This window comes from Engystomops pustulosus, chromosome 5 (genome assembly GCF_040894005.1).
Source record: "Engystomops pustulosus chromosome 5, aEngPut4.maternal, whole genome shotgun sequence".
NCBI lineage: Eukaryota > Metazoa > Chordata > Amphibia > Anura > Leptodactylidae > Engystomops > Engystomops pustulosus.
Genome location: NC_092415.1, coordinates 171,050,673 through 171,072,247, shown reverse-complemented (window position 1 = coordinate 171,072,247; position 21,575 = coordinate 171,050,673). Strand labels below are relative to the sequence as shown.

At 41.9% G+C, this 21,575-nt stretch overlaps 1 protein-coding gene across 2 annotated transcripts in view; it reads left to right on the top strand.

Moving 5' to 3' along the window:
• SNX13 (sorting nexin 13) overlaps positions 1 to 21,575 on the top strand; it is a 95,894-nt gene that overhangs the window by 9,237 nt on the left and 65,082 nt on the right. For both annotated transcript variants that reach the window (XM_072153800.1, XM_072153801.1), the window contains exon 2: positions 10,047 to 10,159. In XM_072153800.1, the coding sequence (XP_072009901.1) occupies positions 10,047 to 10,159 (113 nt within the window). The remainder of the gene's footprint in view (positions 1 to 10,046; positions 10,160 to 21,575) is intronic.

Genomic DNA, 21,575 nt, shown 5'->3' with positions numbered 1-21,575 from the left:
GGAGACCCCAACTGATCAGAAAGTTAGGCCCTATCCCGTGGATAGGGCCTAACTTCAGTTCGTGGGAAAACCCTTTTAATGCACTGTCCTGGATCTGGTGCGGATGCCACAGTTTGTTCATAACCCGAGCATAGAACTTACTTACAACAATGAGAATGTTCCATAGAGTATCCTGGGGTGTAACCAGATGCCGGACTTTCTCACTCTTCAAGTGCCCCATACATGTTTAATAGGGTTGAGTTTAGGTGACTGTGGAGGGAAGGCCGCGCTGGTCAAGTCTTCTTCTATGTCTTGGTTCTTCAAGTAGTTTTTCCACAACTTTAGAAGTTAGAGTAACCAAATATCCCTGGAAGTGGCCAGATAAAACCTGCATGTGTTACGTCTGGAAATTTACAGTAAATTTCACCGAGCCACCAATCCTGTATGTTGGTAAGTAACAAATTGGTGATCCGTATAGGCCAAAACCCTCGCGTTTCTATTGCAGGACAATCCCAGAGTCTTCTGCTTCTCTTATCTTCTGCGTTCAGGTCTTGTCTTGTCTTGTGGTTAAAACAAGGAGGTTAAAATTAGCTACATGTCAATTATAATATTATTAGACGCTACGTCTGCAGGGACTGCCCGGCCACGTTGAGCAGAAATCTGCAAAAACACTTTCCATCCTCTTACACTTACTTTCCAGAGGTTGTGAAGACACAGGGGGAAACGTGTGAAAACCAAGTGGAGATTTAGGGGAATAGATTAAAATCTATATGAAATAATCGGTTCCTCCATGTTTTTTACGGTATCTTAATGTCTTGTTAACTCTAGAGGGTGGTCTGATTTGTGACGACTGAATGCAGAAGTTTTTTTAGCTAACATGCAATGTTTTCTATGTCCTCTATCCATGTACTTCTAGAAATAGTAGGACTCGAACGGCGCAAAGCTCAAAGTTTGACTAAACCTTTGAAGCTGTTTTCACATTTGGCGTTTACGTTGTATTTTTAAACGCAGCACAACAGCGGAAGAGAGGAGATTTTCTTGGGTACAGTTCTGATAACCTCTGCGTTTACAAAACGCAATGTTTGAGCGATTTTAATGCACTGAACAACACTTTCCATGCGATATCAATGACACTGCTCGGCAATCTCCGCCAGCTCCATAGAGATGAATGGCGTAGAACGGACATGTGCGGCTGTCTGCTCCTCTCACCTGAGACCACATCACTAAGACCCCCACCATTCAGCAAGTTGGGCCCTTTCCTAACTTATTTAGTGGGAAAACCCCTTCAATTAAAAAATGCAGAGCACGGCTATCACAGAAACGTAGACAGTGAATAAGAGTACTGGAGATACCAGGGTGCTGTGCTCAGCAATTTATGATAACCTCATACTATTCAGTAGAGCAGGAGATTGCAGAGGATCTATTTTCATGATCGCGGGGGTCTCAGCAGTCGGACCCTCACCCATCCGTTTTTTTTATCCTGTAGATAGGGGATAACATGCAACTACTTCCTAAATACTGCTATATGCAGGAGGTCCACAACTTACAGACGAGCCCTAGTTACAGACGGACCTCTCTGCCCAATGTGACCTCTGGTGAAGATGCTTTACTCTAGTTCCAGCCGTAAGGAGCGTGTAATGAGGTTTTATTGATAATCCTTATTTGCATGACAAATTTTTTAGAATCCAATTATCACGGGGACAAAGAAAATGTGTCTGTAGATATAATTATAAAATATACTAGTTCCAACTTACATATAAATCCAACTTGAGAACAAACCTGTAGATAATGACTGTGCAATGTGTTCTCTAGTTTCTTCTTGTGCTGTGATCTGAGGACAAGGCATGAAGCGGCTCCCTTGGGTTGTGTGAGGGTTAATAATGGCTGTCTACATTCTGACACCTCTGTATTATTTTCGCTACTAAGCACATTGTAAGTGGTGAGGTATTTTCAGAAGTCACTTTGTCACCTGATTTCACAAGTGTCGGCGTATACATTCTCTCTATGTAACCCCCTCAAGCAGACAGAGGGCGGCGCGTGCCCCACGAGGGGTCCTGTAGCTGGTTCCTTATTTTTATGTCTGGTTACCACGTTGTGTAAGTCTGTACAGAAGGATCTCCATGGGGCACATCTTGTAGTGTAAGTGACACACATACAGTTGGGCTGCATTCACACTGCGCTTCAGATGCATTTGGGGAGTTTCTCCCGACTGCTCGTGTGTTTTCACCTAAATGGTAGCGATCACTAATTTTGGATGTACAATACAAAATGCTTATTGCTTGTTCCTAATTGCAAACATTTTAGGTGCAAATGCATCTGCAGTTGGGAAAAGCTCCTCCCACCGCGTTTTAATTACGAATTGTGTTGCGTGTCTGTATATTACGGCTAAATTACGGTGATAAGTTGAATACAGGCAGTCCCCGGGTTACATACAAGATAGGGTCTGTAGGTTTGTTCTTTAGTTGAATTTGTATGTAAGTCGGAACTGTATATTTTATCAGTGTAATCCCAACGAGAACTTTTTTGGTCTCCGTGACAATTGGATTTTAAAAATGTTGGGTTGTCATAAGAACCAGGAGTAACAATAAAGCTTTATTACAGACGCCTGTGATAACTGTTACAGCTGATCATTGTAGCCTAGGACTAAAGTACAATAAATTACCAATATCCAGAGGTCTGTCTGTAACTAGGGGTCGTATGTAAGTCGAGTGTTCTTAAGTAGGGGACCACCTGTATAGTGAATATACTATGAAGCAAGTGATAGAAGACTATTGAGAATACATCAAGTAGGGATTTTTCTGTTATGAACTTTCTCATACAGTCCAATTTGGTTTGTGTGGACCCTGCAGCCACCACATTTTCCAGAGTGAACACTGCCCAGACACAGCACTCCAAAGTAATTTGATGCTAAGAGTCCCTGCATCCCTGGGAGACTACTGTACTATCAGAGTAAGGATCAGTGGGAACTCCTAGCATCATAAAAAAACAATGGTCATCTGGCAGCATTTGGTCCATGAAATACTGCCGCCACGCTGGAATATGTCTATGTACGTATGGAATATGTATATGTGTGAATGAGGCTGTAGATAAAACCTGGTACAGTAGTGATGGCAGAATAAGACGACGGTTTGTATGTCTTCATACTTTAGATGCAGTATACTGGATTGTATCCTAAAATCGATAATGCTAAGACAACATGAACTCATAATGGATTGGAAAATAAGATTGGGACAAGCCTATAAGCCGCCCTGGGGTGTCACTACGTCTCCCTGTAGCTGGTGTGTAGGTGGGAGCTGTTTTTGTTAGTGCACCGCACCTATAGCTACAATGTAACACTCGGGGTGCGGAGCTTTTACAAATATCCACCCACTAGCACACAGAGGCCTTTATAATTCTGCTCATTGTTTCTTTGTACGAAGTATTCTGTATATTTCTATGACTTGTTACCTATGACATGTTCTTACTTGAGGAATGTCCGACCTCCTGGATACTTTACAATTGTGCAGATTTGGTTGAGGTAGTAAATAATAATCTAGTGGCAATTCTTGCGATAAATAATAATAATTTGATGATGTAGTTGAATCATCAGTCCACTTTATACCATTCAACCGGGTACTAATCCAGGACAGGCGACCTTGGTTCTTCTTCCAGAGACAAAGACAGAAATTTGATTTCTGGCCCAGAGGACCCCCAGGCAGTGGTAGTGGTGATGGGGGGGGCTAATATCACGTGACCAGGTTGACATCATCAAAGGTCCTTGAGCTACTTAATATGAAACTGTACCCCATGTACATATCTGACCACATAAAACAATCACAGCAGCCTCCAAGGACTTCTACTCCTCTCCATGCAGGCTGCTGTGATTTCATGTGATAAAATATGCTGTGATTTCATGAGCTATATGCTTAGTGTACAGTTCCTAATGCTACTAAAACCTTATTTTCACTAAAGAGAGGTTGTAGAAACCCATAACACCTGCAATTCAAAAATGTATTTTCTAAGCATTTGCATTACAATATACTTGTGTGTTGTAACTTGCCATGCATCCTGCAGAGTCCTATGTGTAGTTCCAGGGGTTGGGCTTTACTTTGGATTCATTAAAAAAAAAAAAAAAACATGTGATTTGTCTGTGCTGCAGACTGCTCAGCTGTCAGCCCCCACCTTTTGTGCTCCAGTACAGCTCCTCTCTCTCGTAGAGCCAGGAGCTCCTCAGGCTCATTTGCATACAATCCTTCATCCTGGTGGTAGATGCCCTTTAAACTGCCACGACCATGGAAATGGCCCTTGTCCCCTGTATGAAAGGAGTGGTCTTTTGTGGGACTGGCACTAATCACGGAGTATAGGACTATTGACTGCCGTTCTAGGATCAGTGTTGGATCTGTATCTCTTTTTCCGGTGTATACATTTGACTTGAAAAAATGACATCTGGTTCCTCTTTGGACTGTCTATGCTCTTCTTAGATCACCCATGTTCTATCTTAAAGGAAACCTGTCACCACATTTTTTACAAAAACAACTTGTGACAGGTTCCCTTAGTGTCTAACTAAATGACACCCTTTTTTATTTTTGCTAAAAACTCCCTCACATCCACATAAAACCAACTTTATTTTACCTTTCCTGTGTGTCCTGTTGGCATAGTCCAGCAGCCCCTTCCACCCTCACATACTTCTACTCCTCCCCATGGAGGCATCCTGTATTTTCATGTGATCAGATATATACATAGGATAGATTCTGTAAAATTTAGTGGTTAAAGGACCTTACATGACATCACTGTGGTCACATGACAGGTAGTTCTGATGGGTGGAGTGGCAGCATGGGGAGCAGTAGAAGTGAGTGAGGGTGGGAGGGGCTACTGGACTCTGCCGAGCAGAACTTGCCCCTCTGACTCGCTGCTGGCTCTGGCTGTAAACAAGATGAGGATGTGAGGGAAATAATTTTCAGCTGAAAGAAGAGTGGCATTTAGTTAAGAGAACTCTATGGGGACCTGTCACTTGCTGTATTTGTGAAAAAGCTGTGCCACTTTCTCACAAAAACCCCACCCCTGCTGAGCTCCACCTACTTGTCAGACAAGACATTGAAACTCATGTTAGGGTTATCGAATTTGTGACAAATCTTGTATCCTCTGCAGACATTAACCCCCCCCCTTGTCCCACATTTTGTCAGGCTGTCTAAGCTACAATGATAAATGTAATGTGCAGAGATGCCTCCTTGGAGCTCCTACGATCCTGCCTAATGATAAACCTGCCCCGTTGTGTCTTCTGTCGTGTTCTGAACACTGGATTATCATGGACACACAATCCCTCTTATTACAGCAGAGGAGTAAAGATTAAACAGGAGGATATAAAATGCTCAGACGTCCTACATTATTGTAAGAAAATGAAATTGTGCCCCAACTATTAGCCGCCTAATGTTCCTGTAAATGAGCTTTCCTCCGATTCTCATGGAGAAGGTTTAATGAGTTTTGTTATTTTCCCTCAGTCTACACATAGACCATCCCCAATATACATGTCCAGCACTTGTGGCCTCACCAAACAATACACGGCATTGTAGTCTCATGAAATAGATCTGGCATATGAAAGGTTTGATATTTGCTCTCTTGAAGATATATTTCATTAATACTTTATCTCCAGGACCCCGTGATAAGTTGGGTCTTTTCTGAAAGAACCGGTGCCGTGGAGTCGGTAAGCCAAACTTCTGACTCCAACTAGACTCCTCAATTTCCCTAACTCCACTTGACTGCTCTGGGGTCTCCAGTACTATTATTATCTGCTCTGGGGTCTGCACTATTATTGTCTGCTCTGAATGCAGTATTTGGTTTCTGGGGTGGTATTTATTGTTGTCCTGTGGCATTTATAATTTCAGGGTTGGCATTTGGTGCTGTACTATGGTTGTTTATACATCTAGGGTGCTGGTTACTGGTGGAGCCGTATGACAGAATTACCCTTGGACCAATAAATGTTGCTCTCCCGTGACCTAAATCCTTAGATCAGGAATAGGACAGACATTTAAAGGGAACCTAGCACCTCAAATCTACCTGTAAAGGTAGATCGGGTGGTAGGTGGATCAATAGGACGTGAGGATAGCCCTTTTAAGGGCTAATCCTCACGTCCCCGCACTTTTTTAGTAACTCTTATCAAACTTTTATGCTAATTTTATTATGCGGCTACTGGGGTGTGGAGTAGCCGCATCTGAGGTTACACGAGGCGTCGACTCCACGCCCAGGTAGCCTCTTTTCTCCTCCTACTCACCATCTTCGGCGCGCAGCTGCTCGTAGCTGCGTGCCCTCGTCCGACGATCCTGCAGTCTGCGCATGCGCAGAACAGCAGGCCCGCACCTGTGCAGCCCCGGCTTCGGAGCAGTGACCGCGCAAGCGCAGGCCTGCTGTTCTGCGCATACGCAGACTGCAGGATCGTCGGACGAGGGCGTGCAGCTACGAGCAGCTGCGCGCCGAAGATGGTGAGTAGGAGGAGAAAAGAGGCTACCGGGGCGTGGAGTAGCCGCCTCGTGTAACCTCAGATGTGGCTACTCCACGCCCCAGTAGCCGCATAATAAAATTAGCATAAAAGTTTGATAAAAGTTACTAAAAAAGTGCGGGGACGTGAGGATTCGCCCTTAAATAGGCTATCCTCATGTCCCATTGATCCACCTACCACCCGATCTACCTTTTATAGGTAGATTTGTGGTGGTAGGTTTCCTTTTAAAGAGAACCCGTCATGCAAAATAACCCCCCTAAACTAAATATATTTTCATAAACTGCCATTAGAGAGCATTGCCTCTATCCCTTCATTGTCCCTCTACATGCCTGTAAACCTAAGCAATGAGGTCCTAAAGCTGTATGCAAATGACCTGTGAAATGTCCAATGAAGCATTAGCATATTCAAGCTGTCCACTCTATTCATGAGTGGGAGGCACAGCCACACCCCCAGTGCTTGACTGACAGTCTGTATAATGATGTGAGACTGTATAATGATGTGCTTCCTGGTGCTGGTGGCCACGCCCCCTGCAGCCTGTGTGTGCATGTGTGTGTGTATAGGAGAGATACAGCAGCTCCAGGCAGCCATGTTACAGCAGAACATGTCAGATTCATGTGTAGCTGATGTCTGTGTCTCTCACCTGTATATTAGGAGGATGCAGCATGTCAGCAGATGCAGCACACACACTAGCCATGCTTTACTATACATTACACACAGACATGAGCAGGGGGAGGAGAGGGGAGGGGGAACAGTGGTGACATCACTGCCTCTGACCATGTGACCAGCCTCATTTACATAATAAAGAAATGATGATTTTATAATGATTAATGTATGAAATAACTAGATAAAGGCTGGGATGGGATCCTTGTGAGCTGCTCCAACAGGTAGTAGTGACAGGACTAGTGGAAGAGACCTGATGACAGGTGTCCTTTAAAGGAAATGTCTAAGCCCAGTGATGGGTGTTTTCATATATTTGAAAAGGTCACATGGAGTAGCTGTTTCCCAAGGGTGGGGGGGAACTGCTTCTTTCCAGACCCTCCCATTTGGCAACTGCCTAGTCACACAGCAGATGCTAATGAAAGGTAAAATATAATATATTTTTTTCTGTAAAACCTATTTTTTATACAAAAACACTTTGGCAGTGTATGTACTTGCTCTGTGGGGACTTGGGGAGTGCTAAAAATGGGTCTCCTGGTGACGGGTTCCCTTTAAGCTACCAACCTCCTCAGGTAGGGTATGAAAAGTCCTTTCTAGAGTTCCCTCATTTATGTGAAATCTCAACCGTTTACCGAGTCATGTGAACATTTTTTGCCTGAGAGGGTCAAGTTTAGATGCTGCAAGGGAAGTGTCACTTCTGATCCCCCTAACTTTAGTTCTGTAGTACCTAGAAACATACCTAGTTTTTGACGTTTATGTACATCATGGAGCTCTAACCCCACATGTCTATAAAGAAGCCTCACTTTGTAAAGTCCACTGCATATATTTTTTTTAAAGTATCCAGAGGGTCAGAAATGGTGAAAATAAATTAAAAAAATTTAAAAATTTAATACAACCTAGGAGTTCAAATCGCCCCCTTTTTCCTAGAACAGATTTAAAAATAAACACCTTACATGTTTGTTTCAACTTATCGTCCGAAAATGTCAGGTCTATCAAAATAATAACGGTTATTTCCAGCGTTGAACCAAAATGGTAGCAATGAAAATGTCAGCTCTTCTCTTTACACGGCTCCGTACACCAAAGAATGAGAAAGTTATTAGTGTCAAAAGACACAAAAGAAACTTAAAAATGTCTTTTCGTACACATGGTTTTAAATTTGTAAAATGTATTAAAACAGACTAAAACCTGTATGAATTCAATATCCCCGTGATCGCACTGAAACTGAATAAAGTAGACGTGTTGTGTTGTTTAGAGTGTACCGTGAAAGTTGTTAAAATCGAGGCCACAAGAAAATGGTGCAAATGCGTTTTTCCAGTGAGGTTTTTTTTTTTTTTTTAATCATTTTGAAATTATTTTTCCTGCTTCCAAGTACAAGGCATGGAATAATAAATACCATCACTGTGCAGTGCAATCTGTTACACAGAATATACCTTCATACAGCTCTGTACACCAAAAAAGGAAAAGGTTAAAGATATTTGAAGGTGGGGAGCAAAAAATAAATGAAAAAGGCCTGTGACCTTAAGAGGTTAACATAGAATCTCCTCTTGCAGATCACATCTGGCAGTAACATGCGTGTATCTCAGGTCAGAAACACAAGCCTTATGTTATATGAACCCCCAGGAAACTAAACTTGACTCGTCTGAGATAAAATATGACTCTTCTCTGTTCTTTTGCATACTGCTTTGGAGGAGTTCTTTTTTTTTTTCTTTTCTTTAGTAGGGGTGAGATTTCACATGAGGGAATTTGCTCCCAAGATTATCAGCATCTCCTTGCCTTATTTAATGACTCTGGAATTTGACAAAGTTCTATATTTAGCGGTAAGGTAATAAATAATTGCTCTGGTAACATTTTGGGTTTACGTTGTTTGCCTTTATAATCCCAGGTACACATTTAGTAGTTGTTGGCCCTCCATACACTAGGGAATGCTTTGTTTGGCCATGGCTGCGTGTGTTATGACTAGGAAAGGAAGTTCACTGCAGCCAGACGCCAGGCACTGGGAGACGTCTCACTTTAGAGGCTTCAGACTTGTCAGTATTCACCGTGTTTGCTGAATGAAAGTCGCTGTAGGTACCACACACTATAAAGTTGGACATTTTGAACAACCTTGAGCCTAGTTCACACCCTCATTTAGACCTTCATCATAATTTTCAGACACTAAAATGATTTAAATGGATCTGTTAAAATGTCCATTGAGTGTATATTTGCACAGCTTTTCATAATTTAGACAGAAAATTAGAAATTCATCCGGAATTGTAACTTTTATCTTGCCTTTAAAGGGAACCTGTCTCCAGGGACCGCATTTTCACTTAAGACCGTATGCGGGAGCCCTTTACAGCTGCAGTGCAAATATGCGTTTCTGCATCGCAATATAATTGTGTGTTATTACTTACCTTGCAACCTGACAAAATCCTCTGTGTAGTCCCAGGGGTTGGGCTTTGGTTTGGATGCCTTTAAAAAAAAAAAAAAAAAAACAACAACACATGACTTGTCTGTGCTGTAGACTCCTCAGCTCTCAGCCCCCACCTTTTGTGGCCCTGTACAGCTCTTCCTTTGCCCCACTGGGAGCTGAGAATGTGCATGTTGTTTTTTGAAATGCATCCAAGACAAAGCACAACCCCAGGGACTAAACAGAGGATTCTGTCAGGGTGTAAGGTAAGTTATAATAGACAACTATATTATAATGCAAATGCTTGGAGAAAGCAGAAAGGCAAATGTGTAATCCAGGGGTAATGGGCTTCTACAACCTGTCTTTGGTGAAAATGAGGTTCCTGGTGACAGGTTCCCTTTACATATGATAAATTTGCCATATTGAACTGTATCATTTATGTATTTGCCATCTCCTTTTATTATGCTTTCTCACAATGTTGGTTGTAATGATTTATATTTCTCTTATATCTGTAAAACTAAAATCGATTGTTTTTTTTTCCTCTCCCTCCAGGCCAGTCTTTCCATATGGGGTTGGGGAAGTCTCGGTGGAGTGCTCTTCCTCATAACGTTTGGACCCTTTGCTATATTTTATTTTGCCTTTTACATCCTCTGCTTCGTGGGTGGGTAAGTAATATATACAGTTTCCGGGTGACCAATTGGTAGAAAACTCCTTTCCTGTTCCCCTTATCCTCCTGCAGGCCCCGGGTAGGGCCCTCATATCCCGGTTGTACAGAGAGTTACTATCCACTCACATCAAGCGAACTCCCGCACCAGCAAGGGTACGGTGGGAGAGGGACCTTGGTCCCTTGACGGACAAGGAGTGGGATCTTGCCCTCGCTTCGCCTCAGTTGGCCTCCCCCAACTTGTGGGGCAGAATGTCTCCGGTATATATCTAACTACCAGTATGGTTAGTATATTTCACCCTCTGTCCTAAATGCTGTGAGACCTCAGGAACTTTCTTTCACTTAATATGGTCCTGCTCTGGGGTTAGAGGGTTCTGGGAGCAGGTTCATAATTTTTTGTTTGATAAGATGGGAGTGGCTGCCCCTGATGACCCTAAGCTGCGTCTCTTTCTGGTAGACCCTGAATTATTCCAATCCAGAACGAGCTTTCATTACCGAAACTTTGTATAATGCAAGCCAGATTTTGGATGGCTGCACATCACCCCCTTCTCTCAGTGACTGGATCAAGGCAGCGAATAACACCCCCTCCCCCACCCAATGAAAAATGGTTATTTATTCATAGGAAGAAGGATAGGAGGTCCCATGCTATTTGGGATAAATGACTTGATTCTACCACAAATTCCATCCTATACCCTTACCTGGTTTCACCATTTAGGGGTGGCCCTGGGGTGGAGTCATTTGTTTATCGTTACAAGGACATGTGCTAAACTATACTGGAACTGTGTGCATTGCATCTCCAAATGCCCTTTTTAATAAAGTTTTGTTTATTTAAGAAAAGTCAGATTCAATTACTCGATGGAAAAGTTCATCGCACAAAACTTAGGACAGTGTAAATTGTGGGAAACTAGTTTGTCCAAATGGGGAAAATTTTATCCCTCCAGTTATCTAATAATAATCTAGGACATTACAATCATTACCATAAGTCTTTTTAATTAAAAATGACAATACCTTTTTTTTTAGCTGTATGATGAGTTATATTGTACTGTGTAAACTTTTATTTGTTCTTTTGTTTTCTCTGTATTACTTGTTGTTCTGGTGAGAGGTTCCCTTTAACCCCTTAAGGACGCAGCCATTTGCAGGTTAAGGCTCAGCCCGATTTTTTGGATTCTGACCTGCGTCGCTTTATATGGTTATAACTTTTGAACACTGTTACTTATCAAAACGATTCTGAGATTGTTTTTTCCCCACATGTTGTACTTCATTTTAGTGGTAAATTTTGGCTGATAAGTTTTGCGTTTATTTACAAAAAAAAGAAAATATGATAAATTTTTTGAAAAATTTGCCATTTTCGAAATTCAAAATCATTGCATTTCCAGGCAGATAGATTTACCACCTAAATAAGTTGCTGAATAACATTTCCCATTTGTCTACTTTACATTTTCATAATTTTTGATATGTCTGGATAATTTATTTTGATGTCACGCGGCTTACAAAAAGAATATCGCTTTTCCGGATTTTCAGAATTGACTATTTTGGGGATAAATACAGTTTGGAATGAAATTTTACATATTTAGCATCAAAACCCCCGTATATAACCAACCCATTTTCAAATCTGCACCCCTCAAGCTATCAGAAACCGCTTTTACGAAGATTGTTAACCCCTTGAGATCTTCATAGTAATTGAATCAAAATGGAGGTGAAATTTAGAATGGTCATATTGTTCCCTTATACGTTCATTTAGCCCTAAAATTTACACATTTCCAAAATATAAAAAGAGAAAACCCACCATACAATTTGTTCTGCAATTTCTCCTGAGTACAAAGACCCCCCACATGTGGCTGTGACTTGTTTTATGGGCACACAGCGAGACGCAGAAGGGAAGGAGCGCCCTGCAGCTGCCAGGATTTTAGTTTCCTCATTGGCCCCTTTTGAAGGCTATAAAATTTTCGCTTTTGCGTTATTGGGGCCATGTGATGCCATTTTTTTTGCGGGATGAGATGCTTTTTCCATTGTTACCATTTTGGGGTTGGTATCACCTATTGTTGAAAATTTAGGAACTTTTTTTGAGGGCAGGAGTAGAAAAGCATCAATTCTGTACTGGATTTTTTACTCTTTTTTTTTTTTTTTTTGGTGTTCACCGTATAGACTAATAATCATGTTATCTTTATTCTATGGGTCGATACGATTACGGGGATACCAGACATGAATATATTTTCTTACGTTTTACTAAATTTGTCAAACAAAACCCTAATGTGGGGAAAAATCTATCATTTATGTATTGCCGTCTTCCAAGTGGCATAACATTGTTACTTTTTTGGCTACGGAGCTGGTTGATGGCTTGTTTTTTGCGGGACATGTTGTACTTTGCACCAGTATCATGTCGGAGTACACATGGTTTTTTGATCGCATTTTATAGCATTTTTTGTGGGATTGAATAGCTAAAAATCATAATTTTTGGAAGGTTTATAGCAGTTTTTTTTTACGGCGTTTATCGTGGGGGTTCAATAATGATTTACTTTTATTCTACGGGTTGTTACGGACGCGGTGATACTATATATGTGGGGTTTGTGTTATGATTTAGACTTTTTTTTTAGTTATATGTCTCTATATGTTTTGGGGGTTTTGGGCATTTTTAGTGATTTATTACTTTATTTTTTTATTGAATAACATTTTTTTTTTTACTTTTTCACTTTTATACCATGGGACATGAAGAAGCAATCTTCTGATTGCTTCTTCATGATAATATTCTGCAATACTCATGTATTGCAGAGTATTATCAGTGTCAGCCTATACACTTGCATAGGCTGGCACTGTGCCAGTAAGATGACGTCACAGACGCCATCTTACTGGCAATTCTTGCAGGTAACTCTGGGGTCCAGATCGGACCCCAGAGTTACTATAGCAACGATCGGCGCACCCCGAAAACGGTTCGGGGGGGCCGATCGTGTGGGAAAACCCCCCCAGATACATGTTAGATGCCGCGGTCGCGCTGACCGCGGCATTTAACGGGTTAAGCGCCCGCGATCGGAGACAACTCCGATCGCGGGAAGAGGTTAAAGAGAACCCGTCGGGCAAAATAACCCCCCTAAACTAAATATATTTTCATAAACTGCCATTAGAGAGCATTGCCTCTATTCCTTCATTGTCCCTCTACATGCCTGTAAACCTAAGCAATGAGGTCCTAAAGCTGTATGCAAATGACCTGTGAAATGTCCAACGAGTCATTATCATATTCAAGCTGTACAGCTTATTCGTGAGTGGGAGGCACAGCCACACCCCCTAGTGCTTGACTGACAGCCTGTATAATGATGTGAGGTATAATGGTGTAAAGGCTCCTCCATGTGCTTCCTGGTGCTGGCACCCCCTGCATCCTGTGTGTGTATAGGAGAGATACCACAGCTCCAGGCAGCCATGTTATAGCAGAACATGTCAGGCACTTGTGTAGCTGATGTCTGTGTCTCTGTGTATTAGGAGGATGCAGCATGTCAGCAGATAAAGCACAGACACCAGCAATGCTTTACTATACATTACACACAGACATGAGCAGGGGGAGGGGAAACAGGAGTGACATCACTGCCTCTGACCATGTGACCAGCCTCATTTACATAATAAAGAAAATATGATTTTACAATGAATAATGTATGAATTGACTAGATAAAGGCTGGGATGGGATCCTTGTGAGCTGCTCCAACAGGTAGAGGTGACAGGACAAGTGACACAGACCTGATGACAGGTGTCCTTTAAGTTTGTACCCCATTAAACTACTAGCCCCCTCAGGTGGGGTATTAAATTTTTTTCTTTCTAGAATTCCCACTTTTATGTGAAATCTCACCCATTGACCTATAAAAAAATGTCCTTTTCTACTCATTTTCACATGATTGTAGAGTTAAGTTTAGAGGCTGCAGGAGGAATGTTACTTCAGGTGCCTATTCCATCTATAGGACCTAAAACATTCTTTAGGAGTTATATTAAAAATAAGTCATCTTTCGGTTCGGTGAGAAAGAAAGTTTGGATGGGAAATATTTTTTTTTTTTTTTTTTTTTCCTGAAGCTCACATTTCCAATGTTATATTCCATATAACCACAGGCCTGATGTGATTTTATAGATGTGATGTGATTCTTATCTTTAATATGACACTAAAGTCGGGTTTCAAGGTGCTATGGAACCGAAAATATGGAGCATCTGAAATGTAACTTCCACTGCAGCCTCTGAACTTGACTCCTCTCCAGAAAAATATAACTCTTCTCATTTTCACATGACTTTGAAGGAGACTTTTCTACAGGTAAACGGGCAAGATTTCACATAAGAGGGAATTTTAGAAAGGACACTTCAAACCCTGCCTAAGAGGTCTAGTAGTTTAATGGGTAAAATCTGGTGATTGAGTCCCTTTTAAAGAGCACCCATATCTGCAGAAATATCTATTTTGGTAAATAAATCTTTTCCTTGTATGTCTGATGCCTTTGCTTAGCTCAGGATCTAAGGATCTCAATGCCTGAGGTTGTGATTTGTGAGTTCTTCAGGTTTTCTGTTTTTTACTGCATAGAATAATGTAGAATAAATCAATGTTCTGATCATCAAAATGCAACAGAAATGTGTGCAGAGCCGGAAAATATAAAGTATACGCTTAAAGGTATGGACACAATATAGCTGCGGCTAGTTCCTTGGTCTCCATCATGGGAATTAATGCTTGGCTAAGTGGGCATCATTATTGTCTACAGCATTTAAATCTCTATCGCTGCGTAATGCTGTATCTCAGGAAATGTAGAAAAACACCATTGTGATGAAGTCCCTGTCCTATATAGTAAGTAGGCGGAGGGTTCGTGAGCTCAAGGCCTCTTACCCATGAGCGCTTTTCTTGTGTGAGTCCAATGCGATCCGTCACTAAACTATAAACATAATAGCTGTTACATAGATCTTCGCACATATCCGTTTTTTTTTTCTCGCTGAGCGTTTGCTTTGCGTCTGAGATATAGCACGTCCTACTTTGATCCAAGTCTAAGGGAAAGAAATGCACATTAGGAGTGTGAACATCATTAGGAGTGTGACTGATCCTCTTTCTGTGGTCAGTTTTTCCTGCGAGAGTTTCCAGGAAGTAGCTGAGAGCAGAGAGAGTCTGACACGGGTGAAAGATGACTTGTCCTACAAAGAAAACGCATTGTTGCATCGCACTAGGACTGAACTCTGGACACACTGGGCTTCGTTAATTAAAATTGTCTGAGAGGAAACTGTTCTAGTTGCTCATGTCAACCAATCAGAGCGCAGCATTAATTTTATCAACTGCTGTGGGAAAATGATAGCTGAGCTCTCATTGGTTGCCAGACACTTTTGATAAATCTCCCCCACTCTAACCAAAATGTGATCCCGCTCGCACAATTTTTTACAGTTTAAAGTTGTACAATTTTCAACGCGGCTCGAGGGCAAGAGGCCTACAGTATTTTTCGGACTATAAGCTGCTCCGGAGTATAAGGCGCACCTTCAATAAATGCCTGCTAAAATGTCTAGGTTCATATATAAGGCGCACCGGAGTATAAGGGGCACCTGATTATAAGGGTGAATGACCAGCAGGTGGCAGACCTGTGCACAGTTTAAGGCAGCTGTTGTCTGTAAGTACGGTTCAAATATAAGGCGCACTGGACTATAAGGCACAACTTTGATTTCTGAGAAAATCGAAGGATTTTTAGTGCGCCTTCTAGTCAGAAAAATACAGTAAATTGTGGTTGCGTAACCTAGTGCCCACATCAGCCCACAGAGCTAGACAGGCAGTCGCTTAGTTACAAATGGTCCTCTCTACCCACTGTAACTTCTGGTAAAGCTCCTTGGATGCCAGTGATTTACTGAGATTTAACCCCAGATTGCAGTGATCATTGGTGTCTGCAATAAAGCTTTATTGTTAATCCAAAATTTTGAAAATCCTATTGGCACAGGCCCGAAATTTTTTTTTCTGGATTTGCACTTATTAAAAAATAACTATTCCGACTTGCATTCAATTGAAGAACAAGCCTATTGAGGGGGGGTCTCTGTATATATAGTTCACATAGTTTTTGCAGTTGAAAAAACGACTCCTGTCCATCAAGTTCAACCAGGGAAGGATTGGATGAGAAAAGGATTTAAGGGGAAACCATTCTATATGACATAACTGTCAACGTTATTTAGATGTAAAAAGGCATTGAGAAGCTCTCTGCTGTCCCTGCTGTGACCAGCGCCTGAGCTTGGCTACTCCACAGATTTACAGTTCTCATAGTGAAGTAGCCCTGTCGCCTGTGGTGATTAAACCTTGATTTCTCCATACAGAGACCACACCCCCTAATCTATTGATTTGATTTAACCTGGAACAACTTTCCACCATATTTTTTGTATGGAACGTTCATATATTTATATATACCTCTTGTAGTCGTCTCTTTTCCAGACTAAATAAATCTAGTTGTTTTAATCTTTCCTCATAACTGAGACCCTCCATAGCCCTTATCATTTGTGTGGCTCTACAAAGAACCCTCTCCAGCTGCAGGGCATCCTTTTTATGGACCAGTACCCAGAACTGGGCAGCATATTCCAGGTGTGGCCGAACCAGTGCCTTGTTCAGTGGTTATATGACATCCCTGTCCCGAGAGTACAGACCACTTTTGACACATGACATGATCCTACTGGCCTTAGAGGCAGCTGATTGACATTGCATGCTGTTATTCAATTTATGATCTACTATTACCCCCAGGTCCTTCTCAACAAGGGACTCTCCCAGATTTACTCCCTCAAGGACATATATTGGCCTCCAGGTGCATAACCTTACATTTATCCACATTGAACCTCATTTGCCAAGTGGACGACCAAATCAAAGCCCTGTATCCTACGAATATCCTCCATAGACTGGATTTCACTACACAGCTTGGTGTCCATCACTGGCTATCACTTCTATTTTTAGTAAACCCATGCTAGCTATCACTTATACTAATATGCTAAATTTAACTTGGTGGAAGCCCTGTATAGGATGGTGCAGTTATACTATAATACATCCAGAAGCCCTGCATTTAATATTTTTCATTTGAGGCCAGAAACTGCTTGTTATACTTGTTATAACAAACAGATTTGCCCTGTAGAGTAAATTACCTAGTAACTTAGTTAGAGTAACTGTCATTTCAGATTATTTTGGATATTGTGTTGGGGGTGGGGAGTATTGTGAACATTTTCCTTATACCCTCATTAAGAAATTCTGTGTAGTCTTAAAAAAAAAAAAAAAAACAGGCTTCAAAGTACCCATTGGTAACAGATTTACTTCTCCATTGGTCAAGGAATGCAGGGCCGATTCTAGCATATTTGCTGCCTGAGGCGAATATTAAAATGCTGCCCCCCCCCCCCTCCCTGTTAAGTAAATGCTGAAAACTTTACTAACAATTAACAACCCTACAGACAGCTCCCTGACACTGTGTGACTGACTACAGGATCTGGGAGTCATTAGTGGCATCTAGTACCTTATAGATGACAATCTCTTCCATCAGGAGGACTTTATTCCGGGTTCTCCAATCCATGACGTATCACTGCTGAATTCACGGCCGGATATCTTCAGCTCCGTGCAGCATCTCCACCCGGCGTCCCTAAAAATACCACAGTCACTTACAGCATGAAGTATATACCTCTCACAACACAACTGACCGCATTCTCCCCACATACAAAACATCCCTTCATTATATATATTCTACTGGAATTATAGCATACACAGCACCAATCAATATACAACACCCCCAATTTATTAATGCAGACCCCTAACATTGTATTTAAATTATGCAAAGTAATCTATTGTATCCTATAACTAATATATCCCACCCTGTTATTATGTTACATGATACAGTTACAGTGCAACCCTGACCAATGTGAATATATAGCACCACCTAATATACAGCCCCCCCAGTTTAGTAATATACTGTATCCTATATACAGCCCCAGCTAAGTAATATACTGTTTCCCATATACATCCCCCCAGCTTAGTAATATACTGTATCCCATATACATACCCCAGCTTAGTAATATACTGTATCCCATATACATCCCCCCAGCTTAGTAATATACTGTATCCCATATACAGCCCCCAGCTTAGTAATATACTGTATCCCATATACATCCCCCCAGCTTAGTAATATACTGTATCCCATATACATCCCCCCAGCTTAGTAATATACTATACCCCATATACAGCCCCGCACCTTAGTAATATACTATTTCCCATATACAGCTCCCCAGCTTAGTAATATACTGTATCCCATATACAGCTCCCCAGCTTGGTAATATACTGTATCCCATATACAGCCCCGCAGCTTAGTAATATACTGTACCCGATACACAGCCCCCCCAGCTTAGTAATATACTGTATCCCATATACAGCTCCCCCCAGCTTAGTAATATACTGTATCCCATATACAGCCCCCCAGCTTAGTAATATACTGTATCCCATATACAGCCCCCCAGCTTAGTAATATACTGTACCCCATATACATCCCCCCAGCTTAGTAATGTACTGTATCCCATATACAGCCCCCAGCTTAGTAATATACTGTACCCCATATACATCCCCCAGCTTGGTAATATACTGTATCCCATATACACCCCCCCAGCTTAGTAATATACTGTATCCCATATACATCCCCCCAGCTTAGTAATATACTGTATCCCATATACATACCCCAGCTTAGTAATATACTGTATCCCATATACATCCCCCCAGCTTAGTAATATACTGTATCCCATATACATCCCCCCAGCTTAGTAATGTACTGTATCCCATATACAGCCCCCAGCTTAGTAATATACTGTATCCCATATACATCCCCCAGCTTGGTAATATACTGTATCCCATATACATCCCCCCAGCTTAGTAATATACTGTATCCCATATACAGCCCCCCCCCCAGCTTAGTAATATACTGTACCCCATATACATCCCCCAGCTTGGTAATATACTGTATCCCATATACATCCCCCAGCTTGGTAATATACTGTATCCCATATACATCCCCCCAGCTTAGTAATATACTGTATCCCATATACAGCCCCCCCCCAGCTTAGTAATATACTGTACTCCATATACAGCCCCCCAGCTTAATAATATACTGTATCCCATATACATCCCCCCAGCTTAGTAATATACTATATCCCATATACAGCCCTCCCAGATGAAATCTGGACCCATATTAATATATAACCCCCCCAGGAAAAGTATAATCTGGCCTCATACAATATATACAGCCCGCCAGTATAAAATTTTTCTGGCCCCATATAATATATAGAGCACCCCCCACCCCAGTTTAAATGTATCTGGCCCCATATAATATACACAATACCCCTTCCCCCCCCCCCAGTTTAAATGTATCTGGCCCCATATAATATACACAATACCCCCTCTCCCCCCCCCCCCCCCCAGTTTAAATGAATCTGGCCCCATATAATATATACTGCATCCCCCCAGTATAAAACAATTCTGGCCCCATAATACAATATATACAGTAACACCCCCCCCCCCCAGTATAAAACAATTCTGGCCCCATAAAATATATACAGTACCCCCCCCCCCCCAGTATAAAATAATTCTGGCCCCATAATACAATATATACAGTAACACCCCCCCCCCCCAGTATAAAACAATTCTGGCCCCATAAAATATATACAGTACCCCCCCCCCCTCCCAGTATAAAATAATTCTGGACCCATACAATATATACAGTAACCAAACCCCCCCGCCCCAGTATAAAACAATTCTGGCCCCATCTAATGTATACCCCCCCTCCCCAGTATACATCAATTAGGGCCACATATAACTCCCCCACATAAAATAAATGACAGTACATGAAAAATAATAAAATAATACTCACCTGCAGGCAGCTGCTCCCTCGGCGCGCGGGTCCCGTCCTCACGCGGCTCTTCTGGCAGCCGCGGCTCCGCACAGTAACACAGGCGGCGTGACGTCATGACGCCTTTGTCACTGATTAGAACGGAGCGACGCAGCTGCCGGAAAGGCGCTGCGTCGCTCCGCATATGAATCGCGCCTGTGTCTTAAAGAGACAGGCGCGATTTATTTAGCTGGTGGGCGATTCGGGCGTTAATGGACGCCCGAATCGGCCACTTTAGAGCGGCGAATTTTGCCGCCCTTTACAGGTACCCGCATTCTGCCGCCTGAGGTGAGATTTTCATCTCGCCTCATGGCAGATGCGGCCCTGAAGGAATGTTTGTCCACCAGGTTGAACACTGGTCTCTCCCTCTGTTTGTTTACACAGCTCTGAGCAGCGACTGTCAAACCTCTCTGCTCTCTCCTTGGCTATAGTATGCTATTAGCATTATCTTCAAACATCCATCTGAAAATAAAGGGATTAAATCCTCACTGCCCACAGCTGTGTAACCCAGGGAGATTAGATGTTAGCTTATAATCAGCTACCTAGACACACAATGTACAGCCTGGACCAGGAACATTGCAGCAAGTTTCTTTACAAAATTTCTTAACCAAGTATACTGGATAAACATTCACAACCCCCTTCCCCCACAAGTTATTATAAATGATCTTAAAAGGAATCTGTCACCACATTTTCACATATACAGTTAGTGACAGGTACCCATTGAATCCTATTAACTAACTGACACCCTTCTTGTATACTTCACATCCCTATAAATCAACTTCATGTTATCTTACCTGGAATAAGAGGGGGTCGTGTCTTGCATTGCCAGCCCCTCCTATCTACTCCTCTCCATGCCTTATGCCTTGTTAATATTCAGCAGTTCATGTCATTTGACCAGGGTTGTGTCATCAAAGGTCCTGTACCCTTTATCTGATGACATGAAATCATAGCCTCCATGGACTTCTACTCCTCCCCATCCTCCATGGAGGCTGCTGTGATTTAATGTGATCACATAGATGCGGTACAGTACGGGTACAGTTTGCTAATGTTAGGAGGCTAAAGGACCTGAGATGATGTCACTCTTGTCACATGACATGAATGTAACACAAGGCAGAGCATGGTTTACTGGCAGCCCAGGAGAGAAGAAGAGTCAAAACCAGAAGACATTAGTAGGAACAGCTAATTTACATATTAGAAAAATGACTGTAATTAAGGTACAGTAACTCACTGGCAGCTAATTTTAGGTCATATGGGGAGAACTTGTAACCCTTTTATCAGCAGGCATTGTTAGTCAGGGTGGTAAAATTCTGTTGACAGGTCATCTTTAAATGTCTGTTCTGCTTTCAGCCTTGTATAGATGATAATGATTATGTCCTATTTTGCACAAGGTATAGATGATGGACAGTCTGCTGTAAACTCGCCCCATGAGTTCTCCTCTGTGTCTTAAAGGAAATCTACCATTTGATTTGATGCATTATGAAGCAAACATACCTTGAGACTGCTGTAGCTACACTGATGCAGAAACATATCTTGTTTAATCCATGT